This window comes from Balaenoptera borealis (assembly GCF_965194805.1).
Source record: "Balaenoptera borealis genome assembly, chromosome: 14".
NCBI classification, from domain to species: Eukaryota; Metazoa; Chordata; class Mammalia; order Artiodactyla; family Balaenopteridae; genus Balaenoptera; species Balaenoptera borealis.
The window spans coordinates 91,645,677-91,672,539 of record NC_138875.1 but is presented as its reverse complement, the minus strand read 5'-3'; the positions used below and the strand labels follow the sequence as shown (position 1 = coordinate 91,672,539).

General features: G+C 50.0%; 1 protein-coding gene across 2 annotated transcripts; it reads left to right on the top strand.

Annotated features, from left to right (window-relative positions):
* Nucleotides 1-529: 529 nt before the first annotated feature.
* On the top strand, nucleotides 530-25,366 carry ANKLE2 (ankyrin repeat and LEM domain containing 2). 2 transcript variants are annotated; one of them, XM_082355372.1, is made up of 13 exons: nucleotides 530-779; nucleotides 7,696-8,166; nucleotides 10,981-11,187; nucleotides 12,243-12,436; nucleotides 12,515-12,703; nucleotides 15,129-15,251; nucleotides 17,869-17,935; nucleotides 19,151-19,323; nucleotides 20,459-20,565; nucleotides 21,415-21,605; nucleotides 21,902-22,541; nucleotides 23,082-23,213; nucleotides 23,519-25,366. In XM_082355372.1, the coding sequence occupies exons 1-13, from the start codon at nucleotides 593-595 to the stop codon at nucleotides 23,667-23,669; spliced, it is 2,832 nt and encodes a 943-aa protein (XP_082211498.1). In that variant the 5' UTR covers nucleotides 530-592; the 3' UTR covers nucleotides 23,670-25,366. The 2 variants fall into 2 exon arrangements, with proteins under 2 accessions (XP_082211498.1, XP_082211499.1); XM_082355373.1 differs by lacking the exon at nucleotides 7,696-8,166.
* The last annotated feature ends 1,497 nt before the right edge of the window (nucleotides 25,367-26,863 follow it).

Here is a 26,863-nt window from a genome sequence, read left to right as displayed (position 1 = left end):
CCTCTGCTGTTTGAAAGTGTGTCCGTGAGAGTAACATACCCGACGTTCGCCTGTAGGATCTTGGTCGCTTTGACCTGCCGAAGCAGCCGCGTTTCCATCCAGCGCAACACAAAGCTGGTCGTTTCCAGGGAAACCGGAGCGGTTCATTTGTGGTCCCGCCGCGACCGGAACCCGGGCCCGGCCAGCCTGCGGGCTGAAGCCCCAGCTCGGCATCCTCGCGGACCGCACGACCGGGCCCCAGCCCGCCCAGGACGACCCCTTCCCCGGACACCCCGCCCCGGGCCTCAGGGACCGCTGGACCCGCCCCGGGGGGCCGTCCGCCCGCCCGAGGACCCCCGCGTGCCGGCTGCCCGCGCCACTGCCTGACAGCGTCCTCACCGGCCCCGCGCCTGCAGGGGCTGCGGCCGCGCTCCTCCGTCGGGCCGCCGGGCGCGGAGGCGAGCGCCCTGTCTCGCGCGTGCAGACCCGGCCCCTCGCCGGCCGCCCCCGGGCGCAGCGCCGTCAGGCAGTGGCGCAGGCAGCCCGGCACGCGGGGTCCTCGGGCGGGCGGACCTGGGCGGCGGCGGCGGCGGCGACAGGGCGAACGGCGGCGATGCTGTGGCCGCGGCTGGCGGCGGCCGAGTGGGCGGCGCTGGCCTGGGAGCTGCTGGGCGCCTCGGTGCTGCTGATCGCGGTGCGGTGGCTGGTGCGGCGGCTGGACAGGCGGCCGCGGGGCCTGGGCCGGAGCGGGCCCCCCGACCCGCCGCCCTGCGCGGCCGCGGGCCCAGTCCCTGATCCAGGTAAGGCCGGTCCGCCGGTGGGCCCGCGCCCCTCCCCGGCCTGGATCCTTCGCCCCCTCTTCCCCGGTCCGGGCCCCCCGGGCTTCCGCACCCTTCCCCTCCCGCCTCCCGGGGCTCCCGTCCCCGGCCTGAGTCGGGGGTTCTGGGAAAAGACCTGGAGTAAAACTCACGAGTCCTCCGCGCACAGACGGTGGGAGAGCGGTGAGCGTGGGAGCCCGGGTGCCGCGTCTGTGCGCAGTTTTGCTGGTTTGAGCCCCTGATTTGACTGAGAAGACCGTGTGCGCCCTGCGCGCATCCGGAACGCGCCTTCGTTCAGTTTTCATTCACCCTCTTACCCGCAAGTCTGGTTTCTTTTTGGAGGATAAGCAAGAGCTCCTCAAGTACCCTCATAAGAAGACGAAATTTTATTAGCAGAAAGCATAATTGATGACCCCACCTTGAACTCTCAGGGCGAAAGCCGTCCTTATGGGTGACTTAGTTTTTACAGCTGAGGAAACAGGCTCCGGGAAGGTCCCGCTCGGCAGAGATGACACAGATCCGAGGCAGAAGCCAGGTGGGGACGTAGGCCTGTTGACACGAGGTCCAGCTTGCCTTCCAACCTGTTGAGATGCTGATTGTCCTACCTTCTCTCATCCTCTTAAGAAAGTTTCAGGTGGTACTTTTAGGAAACAGCATGCTCATTTGTCCAGTTACACTGTCGACACTGTGCGAGAGAACCCAGCGCAGGACGCCCGAGTCGAAAGGCTTGCAGACCCTAAAGCTACAGGACGTGTGAGGCCAGTGGGGTCTGGGGCTAAGAGATTAGAGTTTGGGGTGCCTTATTCATTAAATTCTTTTTTAATTTTTAGCTTTCATTTCTAAGTCATTAGTACAGAGCAAGTAAACAGATGTGAAAAGATGTTCGACATCACCATCCAGTAGTGAAATACAAATCGAAGTTATAATGAGATATCACCACACACCTATGAGAATGGCTAAGATAAAAAATACCGACGACATTTCGTAATGCTGGTGGAAATGCTGAGAAACTGGGTCTCATTTACTGCTGGTATAAATTTTAAAGGTGCAGCCATTCTGAGGTCAGACTGCCAGTTTCTCAAATAGTTGAACCTGTACTGCACTCCTGGGCATTATCCTAGAAGGACGAAAACTTATTTTCACGCAAAAACCCATATGCGATTGTTTATAGCTTTATTTGTAATTGCCAGAAACTGGAAACAGCCCAGATGTGTTTCGAGGGGTGCATGGTAAAACCGGCACCTTCGAGCTGTGGAATGCCGCTCAGCAGTGAGGCAGAACTATTGATCCATCAGCAACTTGCGTGGAGCTCAAGGGCATTACGCTGAATGAAAAAAGCCGGTCTCAGAAAGTCTGTAGTGTACAATTCCATTTATGTAACATTCTTGAAACAAAAGTATTGTAACGACAGAGGACAAATGAGTGGTTGCCGAGGGTAGGGGACCGTGGCGGAGGTTGGATGTGCCAGTAAAGGGTCAGCAGGAGGGAGATCTTTGTGGTGATGGAACAGTTCAGGAACTAATCATGTCCGTGTGAAGCTATACGTGTGATAAACGATCATGGAATTACATACAAAGACCCACAAGAGGAGAGTGACTGCAGAACCTGGTGAGGCCGCGGTCTAGTTCGCTATGCTGCGCCAGGGTCAGCTGCCAGGTTTGGGTGACGCACTGCAGTGTTTACGGTGTGCCACTGAGGGAAGCCACGTGATGGGTCCACAGGACCTCTCTGTGCTGTTTTTCAACTTATTGTGTTTATTATTATTACAAAATAAAGAGTTAAAGAAATCCTGTATACATCCACTTAGGTTCCCCAACATTAGTATCTTACATAATCACTACAAGTAGGAAAGCCAGGAAGTACTATCCAGTCTGCAGACCTACCTCAGTTTCCTATACCTGTACCTTTACATCTCTGTCTGTCTATTAGTCAATGGATGGAGGTCTGGCAGACACTTCTAATTCCAGCCCAGGGTCAGCAAACTGTCGCCCACGGGCCAGATCCTGCCCGCACCTGTTTTTGGAACACAGCCATATTCTTCCTTTTGTGGCTCTTTTTGAGTGTTTGGGGGGGCTTTGGCTCACAAAGACTCAAAATTTACTCCCCAGCCCTTTACAGAAGTTTGCTGAGGGCTTCTCCCTTCTCAGTGAGGAGCCTGGCTCTCATTAGCCACAGTATATACAATTATTTGCTGGTTCCTAGAGCACACAGAAGATAGCTTCAGAATTGCTCGCCTCTACCACTGTGAAAACCCACCTGCCAACTAGAGTATAGTGTTTGTCTGTCCTTCCTCTGTCTTTACCCTTAGAGGACGTGGTCATGTGTTATCTTTCAGTCAGTACATTCCTTCTCCCCCACTCATTATGATACTAACTTGTAATACCCTTGAGCGAATTTGTTTTGGTTTGTATTCCACTTGGGGGTCTCCCCCTATCTGTTTGTTTATCTACGTATTTTTTGTGTATGTGAATCAAACATCCTTCTAAAAGTCAGAACATGCAAAGGCGTATTCAGAAGTGCTGCTCTCCCCTGCCCTCTGTCCTTCCTGTCTGGTTCACACCCTCCCCTGAAGCTAAGAAGTCTCATTATTTTCTGCTTTATCCTTTGTTTCTTTTCCACACATGAGCAGATACTTGTATATTGTGTTAAGAATATTAGTAACAGGGCTTCCCTGGTGGCGCAGTGGTTAAGAATCTGCCTGCCAATGCCGGGGATGCGGGTTCGAGCCATGGTCTGGGAAGATCCCACATGCCGCGGAGCAACTAAGCCCGTGAGCCACAACTACTGAGCCTGCGCTCTAGAGCCCGCGAGCCACAACTACCTAGCCCATGTGCCACAATTACTGAAGTCCGCGTGCCGAGAGCCCACGCACCGCAAGGAAGAGCAGCCCCCGCTCGCCGCAATTAGAGAAAGCTTGCGCACAGCAACGAAGACCCAATGCAGCCAAAAATTTAAAAAAAAAAAAAAAAATTAGAAACAGAGTGTACATGTTTGTCTTTATTCAAGTTGACTTTCTAGCATACTGTGTATTCTCCAAGGCTGATAAGCCTGTATTACTCGATAACTTCATAGCCCTAACTGACATTAACGGATAATTTGTCAGTGTCAAACACATCCATTATTTTATCTAATTCTCATTACAAGCTAAGAAGCAGAGCTGTTATGTCCATTTTATAGATGAGGAAACTGTGGCTTAGAGTTACATAACTTGCCCAAGCTCACCCAGTTAGTGATATAATGTAATGTAATTGTTCCATTTAGGGCTTGCTTGGTTACAAGGACAGAACCCCCTCAGACTAGCCTATCTTAAAAAGGTAGCTTTCGGGACTTCCCTGGTGGCGCAGTGGTTAAGAATCCGCCTACCAATGCAGGGGACACGGGTTCAAGCCCTGGCTTGGGAGGATCCCAGTTGCCGCAGAGCAACTAAGCTCGCATGCCACAACTACTGAAGCCTGCGTGCCTAGAGCCCGTGCTCCGCAACAAGAGAAGCCAGCGCAATGAGAAGCCCGCGCACCGCAACGAAGAGTGGCCCCTGCTCGCCTCAACTAGAGAAAAGCCCGCGCGCAGCAACGAAGACCCAGCGCAGCCAAAAATAAATAAATAGGAAAAAAAGGTAGCTTTTGAGTAAACACACAGAGATGGTATGCAGAAGAGAATATTATCAGGATCGGGTGGATTCCTCTCTGTTAATTCCTAGCATCTGCCCCAGTCGCCCCTACCCCTCAGACTTTGCCTTGCGTGTGGCTTCAGCCTGTCCTGTACCTTTCATATCAGTTCCTTATCACTTCTGTTGCCCTTATACCCAATATTCAGAGACTACCCTTAGGGGTGCTCCCTGAGTGGAATCCTGTGGGCAGTTGGCCTCCGCCTTCATGTTCTTTGGCAGCTCTAGAGGGGGCTGTGCAATACATTCACTGTTTAAAATAAGTAATAGCCATTTTTGAAATCTTGGGGGGGGGAGGGTGGTATCATAAAAAGTTACTAAAAAAGAAATATGCAGAAATTTCCATCATCCAGCTGCAAGTATTAGGTATTAGTATTTTGTGAGTCTTGTTTTATCTGTCACTGCCCCCTCTGTTTTGCTCTCCTGGAGTAATTTAAAGCCAATCCTGGGATACCCTATCATTTCATCTGTAAACACCTCCTAAAACCCTCTACTCTAGCTTCACTGATACACAGTATTAACATGTCCAGTTCTTTCTTGATCGCCTCTTCGAATTTCTCTTCTTTCTCACCTGTCTTTCAATCTTTGTTGTTACTCAGATCCCATTCTCGGCTTACTGGCCTTTTGTGTGTTCCTTGTATCCCTGCGTTATAACCACCACCTATGGGCTCATGACTCCCAGAGCTGTTTTTCTCACTCTGAGCTTCTTATCTTCTGAATCTCAGACTTGAAAATCGAAATGCCCACTTGATGTGCAGTGGGTGTTTCTAATGCTCAACGCCTAAATCCCCATTTGTTTTTTCATATTCCCTGCCTTGGGTAGAATCTCTTTCTAAGCGTCTAGGCTGGAAATCTAGGTATTATCGTAGGCTGACTGCAATCCCTGAGACACCCCTCCGACCCCAGCATCTAATCTGTGGTCAAGACATCCTTTTTCTCTAGTCTGAGCACTCATCTCCAGCCCCATTAACTGCAGCAGTGGCCTGTACCCCGTCATTTCTTACCTTCTCCCCAGTTCTGGGTGACCATGCTTAAACCTGTACCCCATAGATTTAACTGCTCTTTCTGTAAATATATTGATTAAAGCTCCAGCTGCAGTTCACATCCACTTGCTTGGTGGCTGAATAACTTGAACAAGTTACTTAGCTTCTCTGATTTAGGATCTCCATCTGTAAAGCAGGAGTGAGCAATGGTGAAAAACCTCCATGTGGAGTTACCGTGAATTTTAAATAATTTAGTGCAGGCAGGGTGCTTAGGACAGAACCAGGCATGTGGGAAACCCCCCAAACGTTAAACATTAGCTGTTTGTTTTCAGTATTAGCAAAATGACGGTGGAGCTATCTGTATGCTCTTCTGTTTAAATCTTTGCATAATTTCTCATCACTTATGAAATAAAGTGCAAATGTGTCTGTAGGATAACTTTCTGCAGTTGGAGTTTTGATGCATATTATCCAGTTGCTTTCCTGGGGATTTGTTCCTAATCACACTGCAAGTGACAACTAATGGGTGTGCCTGTTTCCCCAGCATGCTGACCTCCCTCGAATGTTGGTGTGATCAGATCATGTCACAGCACTGGGCTCTAAGTTTCTTATCCAAATGAACCAGACACTGCCTATCTTAATCTTGTTTAGATTGTTATAAATTCGGAAACAAAAACCTAATGAAAATTCTCATAGAAAGTTTGTAGACTCCAAAGAATATGGGGAAATAGTGGATTGAAATGAAACTTTGAAGCCAGCTTTTTTTTTTTTTGGCCGTGCCACGAGGCTTGCAGGATCTTAGTTCCACGACAAGGGATTGAACCCCCTGCAATGGAAGCACGGAGTCCTAACCACTGTACCGCCAGGGAATTCCCTGAAGCCAGCGTTTTTGCCACTTTTTAAAAATTGAAGTATAGTTGATTTACAATATCATATTAGGTTCAGGTTACAGCATAGTGATTCAGTATTTTTAGATTGTACTCCATTAAAAGTTAAAGTTATTACAAGATAATGGCTATAATTTCCTGTGCTGTACAATCTATCCTTGTTCCTTGTCTAGTTTATACATAGACATCTCTTAATCCCATACCCCGATCTTGCCCCTCCCCTCTCTTCTCTCCCCACTGGTAACCACTAGGTCCCTAAATCTGTGAGTCTGTTTCTTTTTTGTTGTATTCACTAGTTTTATTTTTTAGATTCCACACATACGTGATTACACACAGTATTTGTCTTCTCTGACTTATTTCACTTAGCATAATACCCTCCTTGTCCATCCATATTGCCACAGATGGCAAGATTTCATTCTTTTTTATAGCTTCGTAGTAGTCCATTGTGTATACATACCACATCTTTATCCACTGATCTGTTGATGGACACTTAGGTTGCTTCCATATCTTGGCTATTGTAAATAATGCTGCTATGAACATTGGGGTGCACATATTTTTTCAAATTAATGTTTTTGTTTTCTTTCCGAGTGGAATTGCTGGATCATATGGTAGTTCTATCTATCTATCTATTTATATATTTAATTTGGCTGCGTTGGTCTTAGTTGCAGCACTTAGGATCTTTGTTGCAGCATGTGGGATCTTTCGTTGCGGTGCATAGGCTTCTCTCTAGTTGTGGCGCGAGGGCTCTAGAGTGCATGGTCTTAGTTGCCTGGCGGCATGTGGGATCTTAGTTCCCTGACCAGGGATTGAACCCACATCCCCTGCATTGGAAGGCGGCTTCTTAACCACTGGACCACCAGGGAAGTCCCTATTTTTAGTTTTTTGAGGAACCTCCATAGTGTTCTCCATAGTGGCTGCACCAATTTACATTCCCACCAACAGTGTAGGAGGGTTCCCTTTTCTCCACACCCTCTCCAGCATTTATTATTTGTAGGCTTTTTGATGATGGCCATTCTGACCAGTGTGAGGTGATATCTCATTGTGGTTTTGACTTGAATTTCTCTAATAATTAGTGATGTTGAGCACCTTTGCATGTGCCTGTTGGCCATCTGTATGTCTCCTTTGGAGAAATGTCTATTCAGGTCTTCACCTCCTTGGTTAAGTTTATTCCTAGGCATTTTATTCTTTTTGATGTGATTTTAAATGGGATTTATTTTTTACTTTCTCTTTCTGGTAGTTCATTATTAGTGTATAAAAAAGTAACAGATTTCTGTGCATTAATCTTGCATCCTGCAACTTTGCTGAATTTGTTTAAGAGAAGGTGTACTTTACAGCCATCAGATTGATTTTTGTTGTCTTGGGCCTAGGTGAAATGACAATGGATACCATCTTGGCTCGATTGAAACTCCTGAATCCAGATGACCTTAGAGAAGAAATTATCAAAGCTGGATTGAAATGTGGACCCATTACATCAACCACAAGGTTTATTTTTGAGAAAAAATTGGCTCAGTCTTTATTAGAGCACGGTACACTGCCTTCCCACCCTCCCGACCACGCCGCTGCAGGTGCCCCAGCCCTGGGCCAGGACACACAAAGGGTTGTGAAGTCTGCGGTAGGGAGCCCGGCTGAGCGGGTCAGCTTTTCTGAAGACAGAGATTTTGGTTATAGTGTGGGCTTGAATCCTCCGGAGGAAGATGCCGTGACGTCTGCGACCCGCTCCGTGCCTTTCAGTGCCTCGGCCAGGGTCGGCAGCCACAGAGCCATGCTGCAGGCCTCTGCAGAGCCGCCTCTGTACTACGGGGTGTGCCCAGCGTACGAGGACGCCCCGGCGAGAAATGGTAACGTGACCAGCGCCGTGGTTCTTACACAGGTGGTGCGTGGACAGCAGGGGGAGAGGGGTTTTGAAAATCACAGACTACAGAGGAGAAGAAAGAAGACTTTAATCACCATAATCTGATCACTCCAAATTAACCATTGTTAGCATTTTTATATAGAATGCTCCTGAATTTTTTGTAAATCTATATAGAAATTTTTAGAAATTAAGAAAATTGGATTCTATGGAGCTATACTTCACGTACAGATATTTATGGGCTGGCTCCATTTTTTGATTAACCATCTCCCTCCCTTTTTTTTTAATAAATTTATTTATTCATTCATCTATTTATTTTTGGCTGCATTGGGTCTTCATTGCTGCACGCGGGCTTTCTCTAGTTGCGGCGAGCGGGGGCTGCTCTTCATTGCAGTGCGCGGGCTTCTCAGTGCGGTGGCTTCTCTTGTTGTGGAGCACGGGCTCTAGGTGCACGGGCTTCAGTAGTTGTGGCACGTGGGCTCAGTAGTTGTGGCTCGCAGGCTTAGTTGCTCCGTGGCATGTGGGATCTTCCAGGACCAGAGCTCAAACCCACGTCCCCTGCATTGGCAGGTGGATTCTTAACCACTGCGCCACCAGGGAAGTCCCTCTCCTCCTTTCTCCTTTTTCCTTTTTTTTTTTTTTTTTAAATTCACTGTAACCTGACCACCTCTTATATTAATGAATGCAAATGGCCAATGAAGGTATAAATAATTTTCAACATTAAAGAATTGTAATTTTAAACAAGACTAAAATAGATAGAATTGGAAAGAAGTAATGAAAGCTTGATGTTGATCAGAATGAAGTTGCTTTTTGTAAAACAAAGTATATATAATGTTTACATTTTATATATAGTCTATAAAGTAAAAGTGAAATTTCTTCCTCCCCACCGGAATCTTACTCTGTAGAAGTAACCACTTAGTAAGTACTTTCGTGTATCATTCCTGACCCTACTTACTATGTTTTATTCGTAATATATAAATTTACCTTATTTTTATTTTTAATATATTTTAATTTAAATTTAAGAAAAAAATATATCTGTATGTATGTACATTGTTTTTATTTTTATAAAATTGGTAAGTATAAGTGTCCAGTCAAAAGGTATGCATTTTTAAAACTTTGAGGGCTACTGCCCTCCAAAAGGTGTTATCATTCGCTGTGGATGAGAGAGTAACTTTTCCAGTCTCTCTACTGTACAATATGGAATGTACATTTTTATCTATCTAAAAACAGAAAACGGGTGTCTTGTTTCTGTTCCATCAACCATACTGCATGTTATTAAACTTCCCTTTTTGTCTTTCAAATAAGGGAAACCTCTATCTTGTTTTAGGTCTATTACCTTTTTTTTTTTTCTTTTTCCCCTTGTGTATTTCATTCCTGTGACTCATTTATTTTGTAACTGGAAGTTTGTGCCTCTTAATTTCCCTCACCTTTTCCCGTTAATCCACCCACCCATCTCTGGCAACCACTTGTTTGTTTTCTGTATGTTACTCAGTTTCTGTTTTGTTTGTTCCTTTGTTTTGTTTCTTAGATTCCACATAAGTGAAATCATATGGTATTTATCTTTCCCTGTCTAACTTATTTCACTTAGCATAATACCCTCCTTGTCCATCCATATTGCCGCAAATGGCAAGATTTCATTCTTTTTTAAGGCTGAGTAGCATTCTTGTGTGTGTGTGTGTCTGTGTGTCTGTGTCTGTGTATATATATACATACCACATTTTCTTTATCCATTCATCCATCGATGGACACTTAGGTTGCTTCCAAATCTTGGCTATTGTGTTGTAGATAATGCTGCTGTGAACATTGGGGTGCATGTATCTTTTTGAATTAGCATTTTTGTTTTCTTCAGATAAATACCCAGAAGCAGAATTGCTGGATTACATGGTGGTTCTATTTTTAACTTTTTGAGGACCCTCCGTAGTGTTCTCCACAGCCGCTGCACCAGTTTACATTCCCACCAGCAGTGCAGGAGGGTTCACTTTTCTCCACACCCTCATCAACACTTGCTATTTGTCGTCAGTTACCTTATTTATATGGGTGTAGTCTGTATTTATTTGATGATTTGCTTGGTCATGTCTATTGACCTTTTTTTAAAAATAAATACATAAATTTATTTATTTATTTATTTACTTACTTACTTTTGGCTGCATTGGGTCTTCGTTGCTGCGCGCGGGCTTTCTCTAGTTGCGGCGAGCGGGGGCTACTCTTTGTTGCAGTGCACGGGCTTCTCATTGTGGTGGCTTCTCTTGTTGCGGAGCACGGGCTCTAGGCACGTGGGCTCAGTAGTTGTGGCTCACGGGCTCAGTAGTTGTGGCTCGCGGGCTCTAGAGCACAGGCTCAGTAGTTGTGGCACACGGGCTTAGTTGCCCCACGGCCTGTGGGATCTTAGTTCCCCGACCAGGGATCAAACCCACATCCCCTGCATTGGAAGGCAGATTCTTAACCACTGGACCACCAGGGAAGCCCCTAGTCATAGTTTTTTACTTAATTTTTAAAATTATTTTTATTTAGATCGTTGGTCCATAAATTTTATTTTTTAGTATGGAATACTATCCTTGGATATAAAAACTACATATATAGGTACAAAATATGTATCATTTATATCCATGTACATACATATGATCAAACTTATTGTGTTCTTTTCACTAACTAAAGCCTTTTTTCTTGAAGATTAAAAATCTGAAATATTAATAAGAGAAAAACCAGACCACTGGCTAACAGTCGTTAGTTACCAAACCCAGGGCTTCAAGTGTGAATTAAGTGACGGTGGCTGCAGTTACTCATCTCTGCTTTTCCCACACAGAAAGGATTCACGTTTATGAAGACAAGAAGGAAGCCTTGCAAGCTGTCAAAATGATCAAAGGATCCCGATTTAAGGCTTTTACAAGCAGAGAGGATGCAGAGAAATTTGCTAGGGGAACTTGTGATTATTTCCCTTCTCCAAGCAAAACCTCTTCACCACTTTCTCCTGTGAAAACAGTGCCGCTCTTTAGCGGTGGTGGGTTAAAAGGTAAATTATCTAGCAGTTCGCATCTGGCATTACTGTCAGATTTACTCCTGGGTATTTTGTTCCCTCTTTCCTGGTAACTAGTTCTCTCCACCTTTGAGAGCAGCCCGGTTTGCTGGGAACAGAGAGCTGAGGCCCAGGCCATGGAGCAGCTGGAGGAGGGTGGGTCAGTGGGCTGGTCTGGGTGGAGGTGACAGGGGCCAAGTGGGTCAGGCAGCTGCTGAGGGGACCGTGGGAGAAGCCGTGAAAGGGCCTCCGTCGCCTTCTGTTCTGTCCCCTTTGTCACACTCTTGCTCCCTGCGGCCTGTTGGGTTCAGGGCCTTTTTAGGTGCTGAGACCTTTCTACTTGCCCCCCTGAAGCTACACCTCCTTCTAGGTAGGACTGTGGCACCTGCTTGGCTGCAGACGATTCTGCGGTAGCTGAACCGTCCAGCCAGAGAGCTGGCCAGCGCCACTCCCAGCTCAGGACCAGGGTCTTGTGAGGGGCCTTTGTTGTCAGCATCGTACAAAACCCCGGCGTCCCAGCCTCGTCTGGTCCCCTCCCCTCCGTGGGCTCACGGCTGCTCTGCTCCCCAGGCTGGCTGGGGTTCCCGAGGATGCGCCTCTCCTTGCAGACAGTTGGCATTGGATCGAGAGTCCGTGTGCCACCTCACGGAGGCCAGAGTGATTTGGGGCGCTTAGAGGCCCCTCACACTTGGTGAAGGTTCCTCAAGCTAGCCTTCCTACCTCCGCAGCTGTCGTGGTTCAGCCAGCAAAAGTCCCTCTGGGCTCCCTGCCTTTCTGGGGTGCTCCTGGCTCTTGGAAGGCCCCTGGCGAGTGTGGGTGGCGTCTTGGCCACGTGCCCTCCCGCTCCTCCCCCGCGTTCCCCACAGAGCCTTTCCCTCCCTGCCATGGGCCGGGACGCACGTCCATCTGCTGTGGGTCATCTCGTTTCTTACTTTTCACTACAAGGAGATCGTCAGCCTCTGTGCGAAAGATTTTTCTTGCCCTCAGTGAAGCGCATAGTGGATGATGAGAAAATGTGAACTTAAATGTTCTTAAATTCTGTCTCTTAACAGACGGGCTGTACTTGTCTGATTCAGAAGCAGCAAGCAAAGAGCGAGCGAACAGTTATAAAAGTCCCCGTACGCAAGATCTCACTGCCAAGCTTCGGAAAGCTGTGGAGAAGGGAGAGGAAGACACCTTTTCCGACCTTATCTGGAGTAATCCCCGGTATCTGATTGGTTCGGGGGACAACCCGACCATCGTACAGGTAAGCCTGCTTCCAGCATCATTAGCGTCAAGACTGCGGTGACGAAAGTGAAGCCCAAAATCTGTGGTTTTGTTCCAGGAAGGATGTCGGTACAACGTCATGCATGTTGCTGCCAAAGAGAACCAGGCTGCCCTGTGCCAGCTGACCCTGGCGACGCTGGAGAACGCCGAGTTTATGCGGCTCATGTACCCGGACGACGAGCCGCACATGCTGGAGAAGCGCATCTGCTACGTGGTGGACCTGTACCTCAACACACCTGACAGAGTGGTGCGCCTTGTAGCCGGGCTCAGGGCGGAAACAGTGTTTGGGTGTTTATTTACCGCATCCCTGCACTGCGTCAGCTCAGAGGAGATGCGCGTTCGTTGAGGTCAGAGAGCTTAGAAAGATACGGTTGGACCCAGACCCGCTCACACATGAGAAGTGCACCACGCTGGCCGGCGCACCTGGGTCCCAGCTGGGGTGGAGCCGCCCCCAGGACACGTCCCTCCTGGCCTTTGTTCAGAGAGTCCCGAACTGATAGGAGGGTGGGCGAGTGCCACAAAGCTAAAGGGAGAAGGACGTAGAAAGGTTTTGGTGCCTTGTAGTCTAGTGTCCTAGATATGTCTTTCTTTAAATTTTTATTTCATTTATTTCTTTATTTATTTTGGCCGCGTCAGGTCTTAGTTGCGGCATGTGGGATCTTTCGTTGTGGCACCCGAGCTTCTCTCTAGTTGTGGCATTGGGTTTTTCTCTCTCTAGTTAAGACGCGTGGGCTCAGTAGCTGCAGCACGCGGGATTAGTTGCCCCGCAGCACGTGGGATCTTAGCTCCCCGACCAGGGATCGAACCCGCATGCCCTGCATTGGAAGGCGAATTCTTTACCCCTGGACAACCAGGGAAGTCCCAGTGGGGAGATGGTGCACAAGGCTTGAGTAAGGATTCTTGAAACAGAAGAGTTTTTACATATTTATATGAGGGAAAACCCAGGGATGGCTGAGAACCAAGGATTGTTTCTGAGAGAAACCTAAGGGTTTGAGAAGTCGTGGTGGGCAGGAGAGGGAATAAAATGAGCCTATTGGATTATTTCGTAACATACTGAATATGATACATTGAACCGCAGAATTGCAAGCAAGAATAACTTTTCAATTAACAAGAAAGAAAAGGGGGAATGGAGATGAACTTGGCCGTGCTAGCAAAATTAAAGAAGGGCATAAAAGAGGAAACGGTGGTTACGTGAAAGCAATATTAAGTGCGAAATAGGGCAGAAGGAACAAAACCAAAGTCTATGAGACTAAGTGTGAACAAAATAAGGATATGTGACAGTTCAGTTGGGAAGCGTAGCTCCTCCATGTGATGCAGAACATGTGCCCGGCGGGAAGTACAGTCTTCTCTTAATGCCTGTGCAGTGCTCGTTGAAAATACGCATCTGTGGATCCACAAAGACCACTGAATAAATTCTTGAAACTAGATGTTACAGGTCACATCCCCTGACCATAAGGCGCTAAGAGCAGGAATCGCTTCAAGCGCGTGGACTATGTAGCAAGCCCAGGGGCTCCCCAGAGGGTGTGGTGTGGAGGAAAGGCTGGGTCACCAGGTGTGGCGGGAGGGCCCACAGCCCGCCGGCCACACGGGAATGGGGCAGAGGCCGGGGTCACGTTGGCGGGGCTCGGAGCAGGTTAGAGAAGGACGTTACATGCGTGAGGGAGAGGGGTGACCAGAAGGAGAGGGGTGCGGGGGGCATGCTGCGGTCTGATGCCCTGCGCGCCGAGTGGACACGGCCGCCCCGATGTGCAGCGGCCCCGGCCCCGTGGGGCTGGCCGGGAGCTCTGCCGATGCCGGAGCCTGGGCCGCAGGGCTGGAGGCGACTCAGGTGGACCGTGGACCAGGCAGCGCCTGACTGGAGCATAGGTCTGCTCGTTCTTCCTGTGTCGTCTGCAGCTGTGGCAGGCCGGCCGGGGGTCACCTAGTGGAGGGGGTGCTGGAGCTGGGAGTGTGGGCACGGGCAGCAGGGCCCTTGGGACTCCAGGGAGCTGGGGGAGAAGCTCTGGGGATGCAGCGTGGCGTCCGGAGGAGGGACCTGCGGGCTGGAACGTGCGGTGGCCGCAGGTGGACTTGAGCGGGCTGTTTGGGATGTGCTGCCTCTGAGCCTGAGGCTGTCCGGTGCAGGTGCCGGAGGGGGTGGCTGCACAGCTCGGGGCCCTGCTGGTCTGCGGGGAGCCCGGGGAGGGACGCCGCCAGGGGCAGGCCAGCACTGAGAAACCTCGGGAAGTCACATCGTTTGCTGCAATACTAGCGACTAGAGGAAGTTCCGAGTACAGACCAGATCGTGGTCTTTGCTTCATTCTGGATGTTGTCTTCATCTGTTTATTTTGCTTTTTGAACATTGATTTTAAGACATTGTACAGGGCCCTGAGTCGTTAAAGCTGCCGTTTGCTGAGCAGGTGTTACACCCTAGCTCTGTTGTAAGCTCCCCACAGGCACTAGACACGCAGGAACCGGGGCACTGTGCTGGGCTCACGCCCTGGCATAAAGTGGGTGTGTGCTCGCGTGCCAGTCACTTGTCACTTATAGAAACTGTCTTTTTATAGTCTTTTATTTCTGAGGGTTTTTGTTTGATTGTTTGTTTTACTAAATACCTATTTTTACCTTAAAGCAACCTTATGAAACAAAAAAGTGTGTAAGAAGTAAGTGTTCTTCCTTTTCATCTCTCTCAGGGCTACGACACACCATTGCATTTTGCTTGTAAGTTTGGAAACGCAGATGTGGTCAATGTGCTCTCTTCACACCCTTTGATTGTAAAAAACCCAAGAAATAAATATGATAAAACACCTGAAGATGTAAGTACCTATTAAAATGCTATTACTACATAGTGTTAGAAATGAAAATACATAAAATTACAGTCTGCGATCACAGCTATTGTGAAGACTCAGGTAACTCTGTGTGAATGTGTTTGCCTTGTGGCACATCTTAGAACCCTAATTGTTGAGTAGGATGTACTCTGTGAAGAAGATGCCTCTGTAAAGCCAGGAGGGAGCGAACTGCCTCAGTTTGCTGATTTTATTTCCCTGAAGCTGGTGGTCACGTTGTTCTCAGCAGCTCACTGTCTTTTGTCAAGTTCCCTCTGTGAGTACTGCAGCTGACCAGGGTCAGAGAGAACAGAGGTGGTACTCATGCTGCTGGTGGTGGTGATGAAGATGGTGATGGTGAGGCTGGCAGTAACTGCTTGCTGGATGGTGGAGATGGTGATGATGGTGGGACGATGTGCTGGTGAGGACGCTGCTGCTGAACGTAGCTGACGTGTGTTGAGCTCAGTGTGCACCAGGCGCTGTCCTGAGCCCCTCCCCGGCATTCTCACCTGGCCCCCACGAGCCTTAGGAAACAGGCCTTGTCATGATCTGTCAGCAGTTGAGCACGGTGTGCCATAGAGAGGGCAGAGGGGCCTCTGTGCAGTGAGGTGGAGGGGAGAGTGGGCCTGAAAAGACCTGGAAGATGGTTCATTTGTCCCAGGCTTTGGAGTCGTTAGCTGGCCTGGACCTGCCAGCCCTTTGGAAGTAGAATCTGTAAGGTCCTATTCTGGCAGTGACACTTCCTCTGTAGTTGCTAGGATTATGTCAGTCGTGCCCACTTCTGTAGAAAGTTTAGAATACACATAAAAAGGATAAAATTTACTGGACAATTCCGCAACTCAGAAATTACCATTATTTTGCATAAATCTGACTCAACTTTCTGTGTGCATGTGTATGTATATTTTCTCAATATAAAGTGCTATTTGGTAACATGTTTTTAAAGCGTTGGACATCTCTCAAAATCAGTTACAGAATTTAAAAGAAAACACTTGCACTACTTGAAGGGTCCACCGTGCGGTTGTAGTTTGTTTCTGTCACAGGCTGGCAGGAGGTGGTAATTTTTTGGTTCCTTCCTTCTTATTTTAAGGTTATTGGTTTTTTGGGGTTTTTTTATTGTTTGTAGCTAAAATGTTCATAGTTCTCTAATGGCTGAGAACATCGATTCCTGTAGTTGCAAGAATAAAACTTGTGTTCGTGTTAGATGGGAGTTGTATGTCAACCCAGCCAAACCACAGCAGACGGGCTCCTAGCCAGTGAGGTGCCCACACCGGAGGTGCGGGCGTGTCTGCACCTCTGCTCTGACTTGATGGTGCACCTTAAGATTTCCTTTCCTTGCAGAAAATGAGGAAATGTAGAGCAGCATGAAGAAAGAAGATAAAATTCACCTGTGATCTCAGAGTTTGTTCTTTGTCCTGGCCCCTCGGAGCCTTTACAAAACGAGGAGGAGGATTACACTGTTCAACACATATTTTTTACTGTGGGCTTTATGAAATACTCAGTACTAGGACCCTGTCCTCGTTTACTGTGGGCTTTATGAAATACTCAGCACTAGGACCCTGTCCTCGTTTACTGTGGGCTTTATGAAATACTCAGCACGAGGATACTGTCCTTGTTTACTGTGGGCTTTATGAAATACTCAGCACTAGGATACTGTCCTCGTTTACTGTGGCCTTTATGAAATACTCAGCATGAGGATACTGTCCTCGTTTACTGTGGGCTTTATGAAATACTCAGCACTAGGACCCTGTCCTCGTTTACTGTGGGCTTTATGAAATACTCAGCACTAGGACCCTGTCCTCATTTACTGTGGGCTTTATGAAATACTCAGCACTAGGACCCTGTCCTCGTTTACTGTGGGCTTTATGAAATACTCAGCACGAGGACACTGTCCTCGTTTACTGTGGGCTTTATGAAATACTCAGCACTAGGACCCTGTCCTCGTTTACTGTGGGCTTTATGAAATACTCAGCACTAGGACCCTGTCCTCGTTTACTGTGGGCTTTATGAAATACTCAGCACTAGGACCCTGTCCTCGTTTACTGTGGGCTTTATGAAATACTCAGCACTAGGACCCTGTCCTCGTTTACTGTGGGCTTTATGAAATACTCAGCACTAGGACCCTGTCCTCGTTTACTGTGGGCTTTATGAAATATTCAGCACTAGGACCCTGTCCTCGTTTACTGTGGGCTTTATGAAATACTCAGCACTAGGACCCTGTCCTCGTTTACTGTGGGCTTTATGAAATACTCAGCACTAGGACCCTGTCCTCGTTTACTGTGGGCTTTATGAAATACTCAGCACTAGGACCCTGTCCTCGTTTACTGTGGGCTTTATGAAATACTCAGCACTAGGACCCTGTCCTCGTTTACTGTGGGCTTTATGAAATACTCAGCACGAGGACACTGTCCTCGTTTACTGTGGGCTTTATGAAATACTCAGCACTAGGATACTGTCCTTGTTTACTGTGGCCTTTATGAAATACTCAGCATTAGGCTACTGTCCTCGTTTCGTTGACTTTAAAACTTGCCTTTATGAAATCATTTTAATGATAAGAAGATGTGATAAATCAGATTTAGAGCATTCACGTACTCTGTTTTTTTTAAAATAGGTTATTTGTGAAAGAAGCAAAAATAAATCTGTGGAACTGAAGGAGCGGATTAGAGACTATTTAAAGGGTAAGTGGAGAGTGGGTGCCCGAGGTGCGGCCCACGGTGGGGGAAGTCCTGGGCGGCGCCTGGGCTGGGCCTCGCGTGCAGGAGTGAAGCGTGGGCCGCTGGGACCCTCCGAGTTACCCTGTGTGCCACCTCCCGTTTCTGGGAGAGCGAGTTGTCTGTCATTTGGCTGTTGCTCACGGCCTTGCCCCTCGACCTCCGCGGCCCTCTTCCTCGGGCACAGCCTGCGGGGCGGCGGGGAGGTGGGAGGGGCCTGCCTGGAGGCCCTCTGCCAGCCGGTCCCCCGCCCCTGCGGCCTCGCTGCCCCGGATCGCCGCGCTCCAGGCCGAGGACCCTTCAGACCGTGGCCTGCGGGGCAGCGCTTTCCACTCGGCTTTCGGGGCCTCGCGCCTCTGGACCCAAGTTCCCGGCTCGCAGGCCGCAGGGGCGCGAAGGTAGCCAGGGGCGGGAGGCCTTTGCCAGCTCTTCCTCTGCCTTGTTTCCGGGCAGTTTGAGGAGTTGGTCCTGCTCGCTGGATGGCCTTGCCACGGATGCTTGACGGTCTTTGCCCTCCTGTTTGCCCGTCCTTACTTCTCTCTCGGCTGCCATTCCTACCCGACTCCCCCCCTTGGTCTCCGTTTAGTGCACGGGTCGGCCAGGCCTGCGGTGGCGCCCGGCGGCCACCACTGTCGCTCACCCGATGTCTCTGGGCCTTTCCTGCCACCCCCAGTCCCTGTGGCCTGCCTGCCTTTCTTCTTTCCAGGTTGTGATTCTAGGTCTGTTTGGAGACGGGCGTTCAGTGATACAAAACTGTAACATATGAAACAGAAGAGGGAGCTGGGGAGGGAGGTGGGGGTAAAACGTGTCTTCTTTGTAATGTTTCTCCAGCTCAGCTTCCGCTGCTCTGGTTCACAGCTCCTGCCTCGTAAGAACCTGGGGGTGAGCAGGTGTTTGCCGACCCCCCTCCTCTTCTCTTCTCCTTCTTTTTACTTCCCCGCAGAGGAAGAACGCGGGGCTTGTTACGTGCAGGAGTCCGGCGTGGACTGGCCTCTTGCCTGGGTCCTTTGGCTCCGGAGCTGTGGCGGCCTTTTTATTTACCGTTAGCATCGCTGACTCGCGTGCAGAGCCCGTGGGGCAGCAACTGCGCTGTTTCTCAGGCTGGTTCCCAGGTGCCTGACGTCCACTGGGTGCGGGGCTGTCCACGCAAATGGTCCAGCCCCGGTGTGTTTCCCCTCTCAGGTCACTACTACGTGCCCCTCCTGAGGGCAGAGGACACGTCTTCTCCCGTGATCGGGGAGCTGTGGTCTTCAGACCACACGGGCGAGGTCTCTCACATCGGCCACAGTGGAGGTGGCCCCAGAGACCCTGTTCTGACCCTGCGAGCCTTTGCAGGGCCCCTGAGTCCGTCCAAGGTGAGCGTCTGTGGAAGCTTCTGGAATAGCTCCTGGCCATCCCACCAGAATGCTGGGTTGTTCCAGCCTTTTGCTTTGTGCTTGGTCCCTGAGACCAGGACCCCAGGGAGTTGTCAGTGAGGCTTCAGAACTTCCCTGGAGAAACGAGTGTCTTGACCCTGTTCTTTTTTTTTTTTTTTTTTAATGTCTATTTACTTATTTTTTAATTTATTATTTTTATTTTACTTTTGGCTGCGTTGGGTCTTTGTTGCTGCACGTGGGCTTTCTCTAGTTGCGGGTAGCGGTGGCTTCTCTTGCTGCGGAGCATGGGCTCTAGGCGCTCAGGCTTCAGTAGTTGCGGCACGCAGGCTCAGCAGCTGTGTCTCGTGGGCTCTAGAGCGCAGGCTCAGTAGTTGTGGCGCACGGGCTTAGTTGCTCCGTGGCACGTGGGGTCTTCCCGCACCAGGGCCTGAACCCGTGTCCCCTGCATTGGCAGGCGGATTCCTAACCACTGCGCCACCAGGGAAGCCTGACCCTGCTCTTATTAGCCAGGGCGGGTGTGTGCTGAGCCGTGCTTCTGAGAAGCGAGGTTTACCTGGGCTAACGCTCCTCACACCAGCGTCACCTGACTCCCCTCCCCCAAGTGCCCATGGCCCTTTGCACACCATATTGCCCAGGTGGCCAGGCTGTCCATTCCAGGGTCCTTGGATTTGTACTGTCACTAGGAAACTTCCATTTGCCAACTCCGGTTTTCACTTCCAGAAGTCAGGTACTTCATACGCTGACCTGTATATAATCTTTCCTCTTAAAGTTGTAACTATCAATAGTTAGTTCCCTAAAACTGTAAAAATGTTAGGATTAGATTCAGCTGCATGAAATACCGAAAGCACAAATATTTATTTTCCTGTCGTGTGATGGGAAGGTGACGCAAGGCCCTCGGGGTGGCAGCTCTGCAGTGTCTCCCTCGGGGCCTCCTGGGGCAGCTCTGACCCTCAGCCCAGCCCAGTCCTTGCCAGGGTCCCTCCTGGCCTCGCCGGGACGCAGCCACGGCCCCTTAGCTCCAGGGCAGGTGGGCACGTTGCCCGCGCTGGGTTGGTGGGGGAGGGCTGCCTGGTGATGTGGGTGCCTTGGGCAGCCCAACACACTTCTGTTCTAGGCGGAAGATTTTCGCCGACTCTGGAAAACCCCGCCTCGAGAGAAAGCGGGCTTCTTCCACAGCGTCAGGAAGTCTGATCCGGAAAGAGGCATCGAGAGAGTGGGAAGGTACTTAAAGGGCACGAAGTGACAGAGGGCCGAGTGCTGGTGTCACCTCGTGTGCTGTGCCCTCGTGTGCTGACTGGGGCTTTCAAAACAGTAGTTCCCAGAAAGCATTGACTGGAGATTTTTAAGGCCTTTTCACTGAGGTCTAATTCCTTGCAAACGGGCCCACTGCAGCTTGTGCAGCAAAAGTCTCTGTTAAAACAGTCCCTTCCGGGGGTGAGGTGGCCGAGGGGCATGACAGTGTGTGGGAGAAGGTGCCACACAACGAAGGAGAAAATCAAATACAAGAGGGGGGCGTGGCCAGAAACTACTAGTGAAAGAAGTCCCTGAAAAGTGATTTTTCCACAGTTAAGAAGCTAATTTACAGTGTAAGCAAATAAAGCTTAATTGAATCATTTTAGAACTTTTTCTCAAAATATGTGCCCAGCTTTAGCTTTACAACTTAAAAGTGAAAAGGACCTCTAAATGTTCACGTCTGGCCCAAACCAGAATCATCTCCGACTTTGTACAGTTTTATGAGAACCGAAATGTCCTCTGTTAGTGGAGTTTTACAGTTTGCCCTTTTTCTGATCTCTCGTGAGTGTTGGTGTGAGTGGTACACTTTGTTGGGGTCTCCTTTCTCCCTGTGACCTTGGCTTGCCCTGTAACATGGTCTTACCCCGTGAGGGAGCGCTGCTTCAGGAAGTGGAGTGTATAGTACTTCAGCCCCCAATTTAGGATAAAATGGAATTGTAGCCAAGGTTGCAGGTGCCGTTTTGGCACTTCCAGTGTCAAATGGCCCTTTTCTATTTAGTCAGTTCTATGAGTTTTTCTTTTGGTCTCACAACTGGTTAATTTGCTTTATTCTTACAGGGAGCTGGCTCATGAGCTGGGGTATCCCTGGGTCGAATACTGGGACTTTCTGGGCTGTTTTGTTGATCTGTCTTCCCAGGCGGGCCTGCAAAAACTAGAAGAATATCTCACTCAGCAGGAAGTGGGCAAAAAGCCCCAACAAGACACGGGAGAAAATGCAGCCTGTCTGCAGGAGGACGCCTCAGCCCTCGGTAAGAACACGCAGTGCGTCCGCAGCTGGCGGGGCTGGCAGCCCGTCCTGTGGCCACATCCGTGGCAACCAGCCGGCTTCCTTCTCATTTTCCTGCCTGTGAGGGGGAACAGCTGGGCCTGGAGCCTGAAATTCTGTCTACGGGCTCCTGCTTGTCTTTCCCAAGGCGTGTTGCAAGCGGTTTTCTGTCGTGGAATCTGAGGAGGAGGCTTGGAATGCGGGAGTGACTCGTCACAGGGTTTGCGCTGTGCGGGGTGACACCCCACAGCCCCCATCCATACCGTCTCTCCCTCACAGGCCGTCACAGGAAGTGCAGCAATTCCATCTCCGTGAGGGCGTTTCTAGATGAAGATGATGACATGAGCTTGGAAGAGATCAAAAACCGGCAAAACACAGCTCGGAACACCACCCAACCCACGGCGGCTGCTTTTGGAGACTCGGGGTGTGACATCCTCCCCTTGGAGCAGCAGACGGACCTCATAGAAGCCTCAGCCCCGCGCAGTCCCCGCAGCAGCAGAAATGGGTTTTGCAGCCCCCCGAGTGACAGCAAGGCCCTGGGTGGGAAGAGGCCAAAGGCCCCAAGTAGGGAGGAGGCCTTCCTGTCGCCTGTCTCCGGCTTGACTGTGGAGTTTGATAAACTGAATTTGCAGAATCTAGAAAGTAGCTTTTCTAAGACACCCAGTCCAACTGTGAAAACTAGAGATAAGAAGATCCTGACATCAAGAGTGAACATAGCAGAAAGTGACACGTTAGGACCTCTTGCTGCTGACAAACTTGGGAACGACCAGGGAAGGACAGAGCACGGAATGTCAGCTGGAATGGCTGACATGTGCCTGGACCCCGACAGTCCCACGCAAGAGGCCCGTCACGGTGGCGGTTCTGAGCCCTCGGGGGTCCCTGCCTCCAAGGAGCCCGTCCAGAGCCTCTTCCTTTTTGGGTACGAGTCGGGAAGCACACACATGTCGAGGGGCGGTGGGCACGGGCGCCACTGTGTGATTCCCAGACAGTTCCCTCCACCCTGGCCTGCCTGATGGGCGCTTGTGGTTCCGTCTCCCTCGTGAGTGTGGCTCCTCGGGTGTCCTCCAGGCCGGTGGGAGACAGCGGCCTCCGTGCTCACTCGTCCTTGCAGCCGCTGTGCTTCCCACAATCACTGAGCTGTCCTGTGGGTTTAGTTTGTTTTAGGAAGAAAGGTCGTCTTGGGGTCGGTCTCAGTCGCCCAGCGGATGGCCCGTCCCACCTTCTGCTCCGTCATCCTGGAGGGGGGCACGCAGAGCGCACCTTCCCAGCGGGGCCAGGGTCTCCTCCCCGCGGGCAGGGCGTCCCGCCGCTGCCTGGATCTCGGCCCGACCGCCGGAGCCTGCGGTGGCGGTGCTGGGCCCTCACACACGCCTCTGTTGCTCTGCTGGTTCTGAAGGGGGCGGTGGTGCCGGATGCGTGTGTGGTCACGGCTGTTCTGCTTCTTTCTCGCGCCTTCTAGAGAAGAGCCGTCAAAACTGGATCGCGATGTTCTGGCGGCCCTGGAGTGTGCGCACGTGGACCCTCACCAGTACCCGGCCCTGCACAGGTGGCGGAGTGCCGTGCTGCGCTACTCGCCCGCGGACAGACAGAGGTACCGCGGCCCGGCGGACGGTGTCGCCGGGTTCATGGGGAGCTCCCCGCCCTGTGGCTGGGGGTGGCAGAGCAGAAGGGGTGCTGCTGAGAGCGGAGGGGGGCGGGGCGGGGCAGCCGGGGCTCTGCTCCGGTCCCACGGCCCTCGTGCGGGACGCAGTAGTGTGAGCTTGCGGTCACATGGGAGGCACCTCTTCCCGGAGCCCCAGCGGTCCCTGGGGCAGGGGCCCAGCTCCGGCCCGTGGCCTCTGCTCTCCCCACCCCGTCCCGCCGTCCCTGCTGACCGCCCGTTCTCGGTTTCCTCAGCTGGCCCAGCCCCTCGCTGAAAGGGAAGGTGAAGTCTCAGCTGCTGGATATCGGTGGCCCTCCTAGCGGCGGCAGCCCCGGGCGCTACAGCCCCGCTCGCAGGGGCCACCTCCACCGGACGGCGCGCCTGGCCCAGCTCGCCGCCTTGTAGGGCCCGTGCGCGCTGCTGGGGCTGTCAGCTTGTTCTTCAGGTTTTTAAAAAAAAAAAAAGAAAAAAAGGGAGAAGACAGGTAATGTGTTTATTGCTAAAGTTTCACCCAAAAAAAGAATATATTCCGATTAATTTATCAATCCTCATTTAGAGGGTAAAAGAATTTTAGAAAATGCAGATGTCCTGTATAAAATGTAGCTTTCTGGTATTTGGAGAGAAGTGGGTGAAAGCAAACTCAGACGCAGATTTTCTGGAAACCGTCCATGTGGTGGCGACAGGCTCGTTAGCTGCCCCAGGTGCACAGGAGGGCGCCAGAGAGGCCGGGGTGCCCCGCGGGCCCCCATCCCCCCACAGCAGCTGCGCTCACTTCAGCTCTGTTCCTAAAACACAGGTGAATTTTGTGCCTCTTCCTTTGCTGGGGAGGGTCTTTGACTTCCTGGTTCGTGACAGAAAAGCCTCTCTGCTTTGCTGGTCAGCCCCGCTGGTTAGACACTGGCGAGGTGGGCATCCAGGAGTGAACGAGCCTTCAACGTGTCGGAGACTTGCAGCGACACTTACAAGTTGAGTCATTTGAATGAGTGACCAGAGGATGAAACTAGCTTTTCTCTTGGAAAAATCCTAGCCGTTGGGAGTCATGCAGAGTCACACACAGCTCCCGAACCAGCGGTCACTGGAAGGTATTTTCTTTTTCACCAGCACTTGACCTTTCACAGTGCACCTTATTTAGCTGTCAGTGCAGTGGTAATAGAATAACCTGAAGGTCGTTTCCTAGTTTTGAAATGTACCCCATACTTTAGAACGCATTTCAGTTGGATTTGCTTTATGAAAGAGCATTGCGTTTTGGTACAGAAAAGAAAGGTTTACTTTGGAGGACGTATCTGATCCCAGCTCCGTTCCTTTAGTGCAGTTTGTCTTCCCTCCCCCTTGGCTGTACCTGCTGGAGGGTCTGTGCGCACACAGCTTTCTGTGCCAGGACGCTGCAGCCGAGCTGAGGGCTGTTTCTCTGGGTGTCACCAACGACTGCTCACAGCGGTGTTCTGGGGACACTGCCAGTGTGTGATCCAGTGAGAACTTCTAACGCTTCTGCTGAGCTCAGTGCCTTTTGTAAATCACTTTTGGTTCTCCCGAACTTACTTTTTGAGAATATACAGTGATAGAAAGTAGACGTGAGATTTTTTTATTTGTAAATATTCTGAATTTAAATTTATGTAAAAAAAAACAAAACAAAACATTTCTTTCACACGATAACGAGAGACAGGTCAGGAATATTGGAACCAAGATTTGGATTTTAAAATTCTAAAGGTTGTTACACAGGGTGTTTTCACTTGTGTAGCAGACGACTTAAGTATAAGACAGAAAAATACATTCTGTTCTAAAAACCAAATGGCATTTTAAAAAGACATCTCTATTCTCAAAGAAATCAGAACACAGATGTAGTCATAGTGATGTTTTCTCTAAAATTTGACCATGCCGTCCTATATATTTTTGTAAATATTCAGATGGAAGTTAGTTAAAGTGGTGATTTGCCCTTATTTTGCAGACCGCTATTCCTGTTTTCTGACGTTTAGGCCTTCTTTGACTATTTCTCCATTTGTTTGTATAAGTTGGCCCCGGTTCCACTGAATGCATTGTCATGTGTCCTGTGGTGATTTTATCTTTTTAAAACTACTTAATGAAATAAATTATTTTTAAAACCACCTGGTAATCATTCTGAGCTTTCAGAAAGACCTCTCTCACCTGTGCCCAGGCAAAGTGTCCTTTTTAGCAAAATCTTAAGCAGTTATTTTGGTTAAACAGAACATTAATCTGAGAGTGGTTTATTTGCTGTTTGGGGCCCTTTCTTTCCTAACACGGTTGTGAAAAATCTTGGCATCAGTTAAACTATCAGATATTTTATAACTGCCCTGGGAAATGGGGAGCCTTTCTGTGACACTGACAATCAGTGTGTGGTTTCTTCAGTTGGGAAGAGGTGACGGGAACCCCCCGATGCAGCGGGTGGTGGCTGAGGTCCCAGGGGCTGCAGTGCACGCAGCTCCAGAAGGTTCCCCGCTCCTGGATCCACACGGATCCTCTGGGATAGTTTTTGGATGTTTCCAGAAGCATTCGCAGCTCAGAGGGAACACCTGTGGGGTGACTGCGTCAGGCGTCCCCGTCAGGCGTCCCCGGCCGGGTTTGTCCCCCAGGCTGCTGGAACCGCACAGGTCTGTGCGTGCGTGGAGGCCCGCAGGGAGGGGTCTCTGCTTACACGTGCCCTCGGGCTCCTTCCTCAACCGTCTCAAAAGAAAGAAAATATTTTGGAACAAACAGCAACACAGTCAGTAGGGACCACTACTGTTCCTACTGTTGTCAGTTCAGGATCCCTCCTGTTCCAAGGGCTCTTGGCGTGGTTTTCCATTTTGGTCAAACTTAGGACGACGTTCCCGATGTTTCAGAAGTTCTCGGTCATCTATCCTACCTCGGGGCGGTTTCCAGTGTGACATCCCTGGGCCCCTGTAACTAACTGACCCCATCCGAACACCACTGTCCCGCTCCAGGGCTCCTTTCCTGTTTCTAAAATGCTGCCCTGCTTCTCAAAGGTCAAGTGTAAAGGGGGGACACGCCATGGAAAAGCCAGGTCTGCAGACAGGACAGCAGGGTGGCCGCGCAAGCCCGAGGGGCCGGGGGCCCAGGGCTCAGCTGCGGGGCCTCACAGCGCCCGAGGCAAGACACCTGGTGCCGCCTCTGGCTTTTCTGGTCTCAGACATTAGCACAGCCCCTGGCTAACTTGTCGGAACTATTTCGACAGAATGGTGTGTGCTTGCTGCTTTTACTTACCAAGCTCACTGTCCTGGGTCAGGGCCTCTCACTGAGGCCCCTGGTGGGCAGACACCCTGCAAAACTGTCAGCGCAGGGTGCACAAAAGACTGGGGAAGAGAGCTTTCTGCTGAAACTATCTCAGCAAGTGTGGGGCTGCTGTTGGTCGTGCTGCACAGGCTTCCTGTTTCCTTTAAAACATTCACAATTAGTACTTTGAAAAACCAGTAAAAACAAAATTTCATTTTGTAGTTATTTCCAAAATTGACAGAAATGGATCAAATATCACAATTAGTTGCACTGATTGCAAAAAATATTCATAACCACTTCATAGAAATTGTACTTTCTCCTAAATAAATGGAGATTTGGGATGGACACATCGTATCTACATATTCTAATCC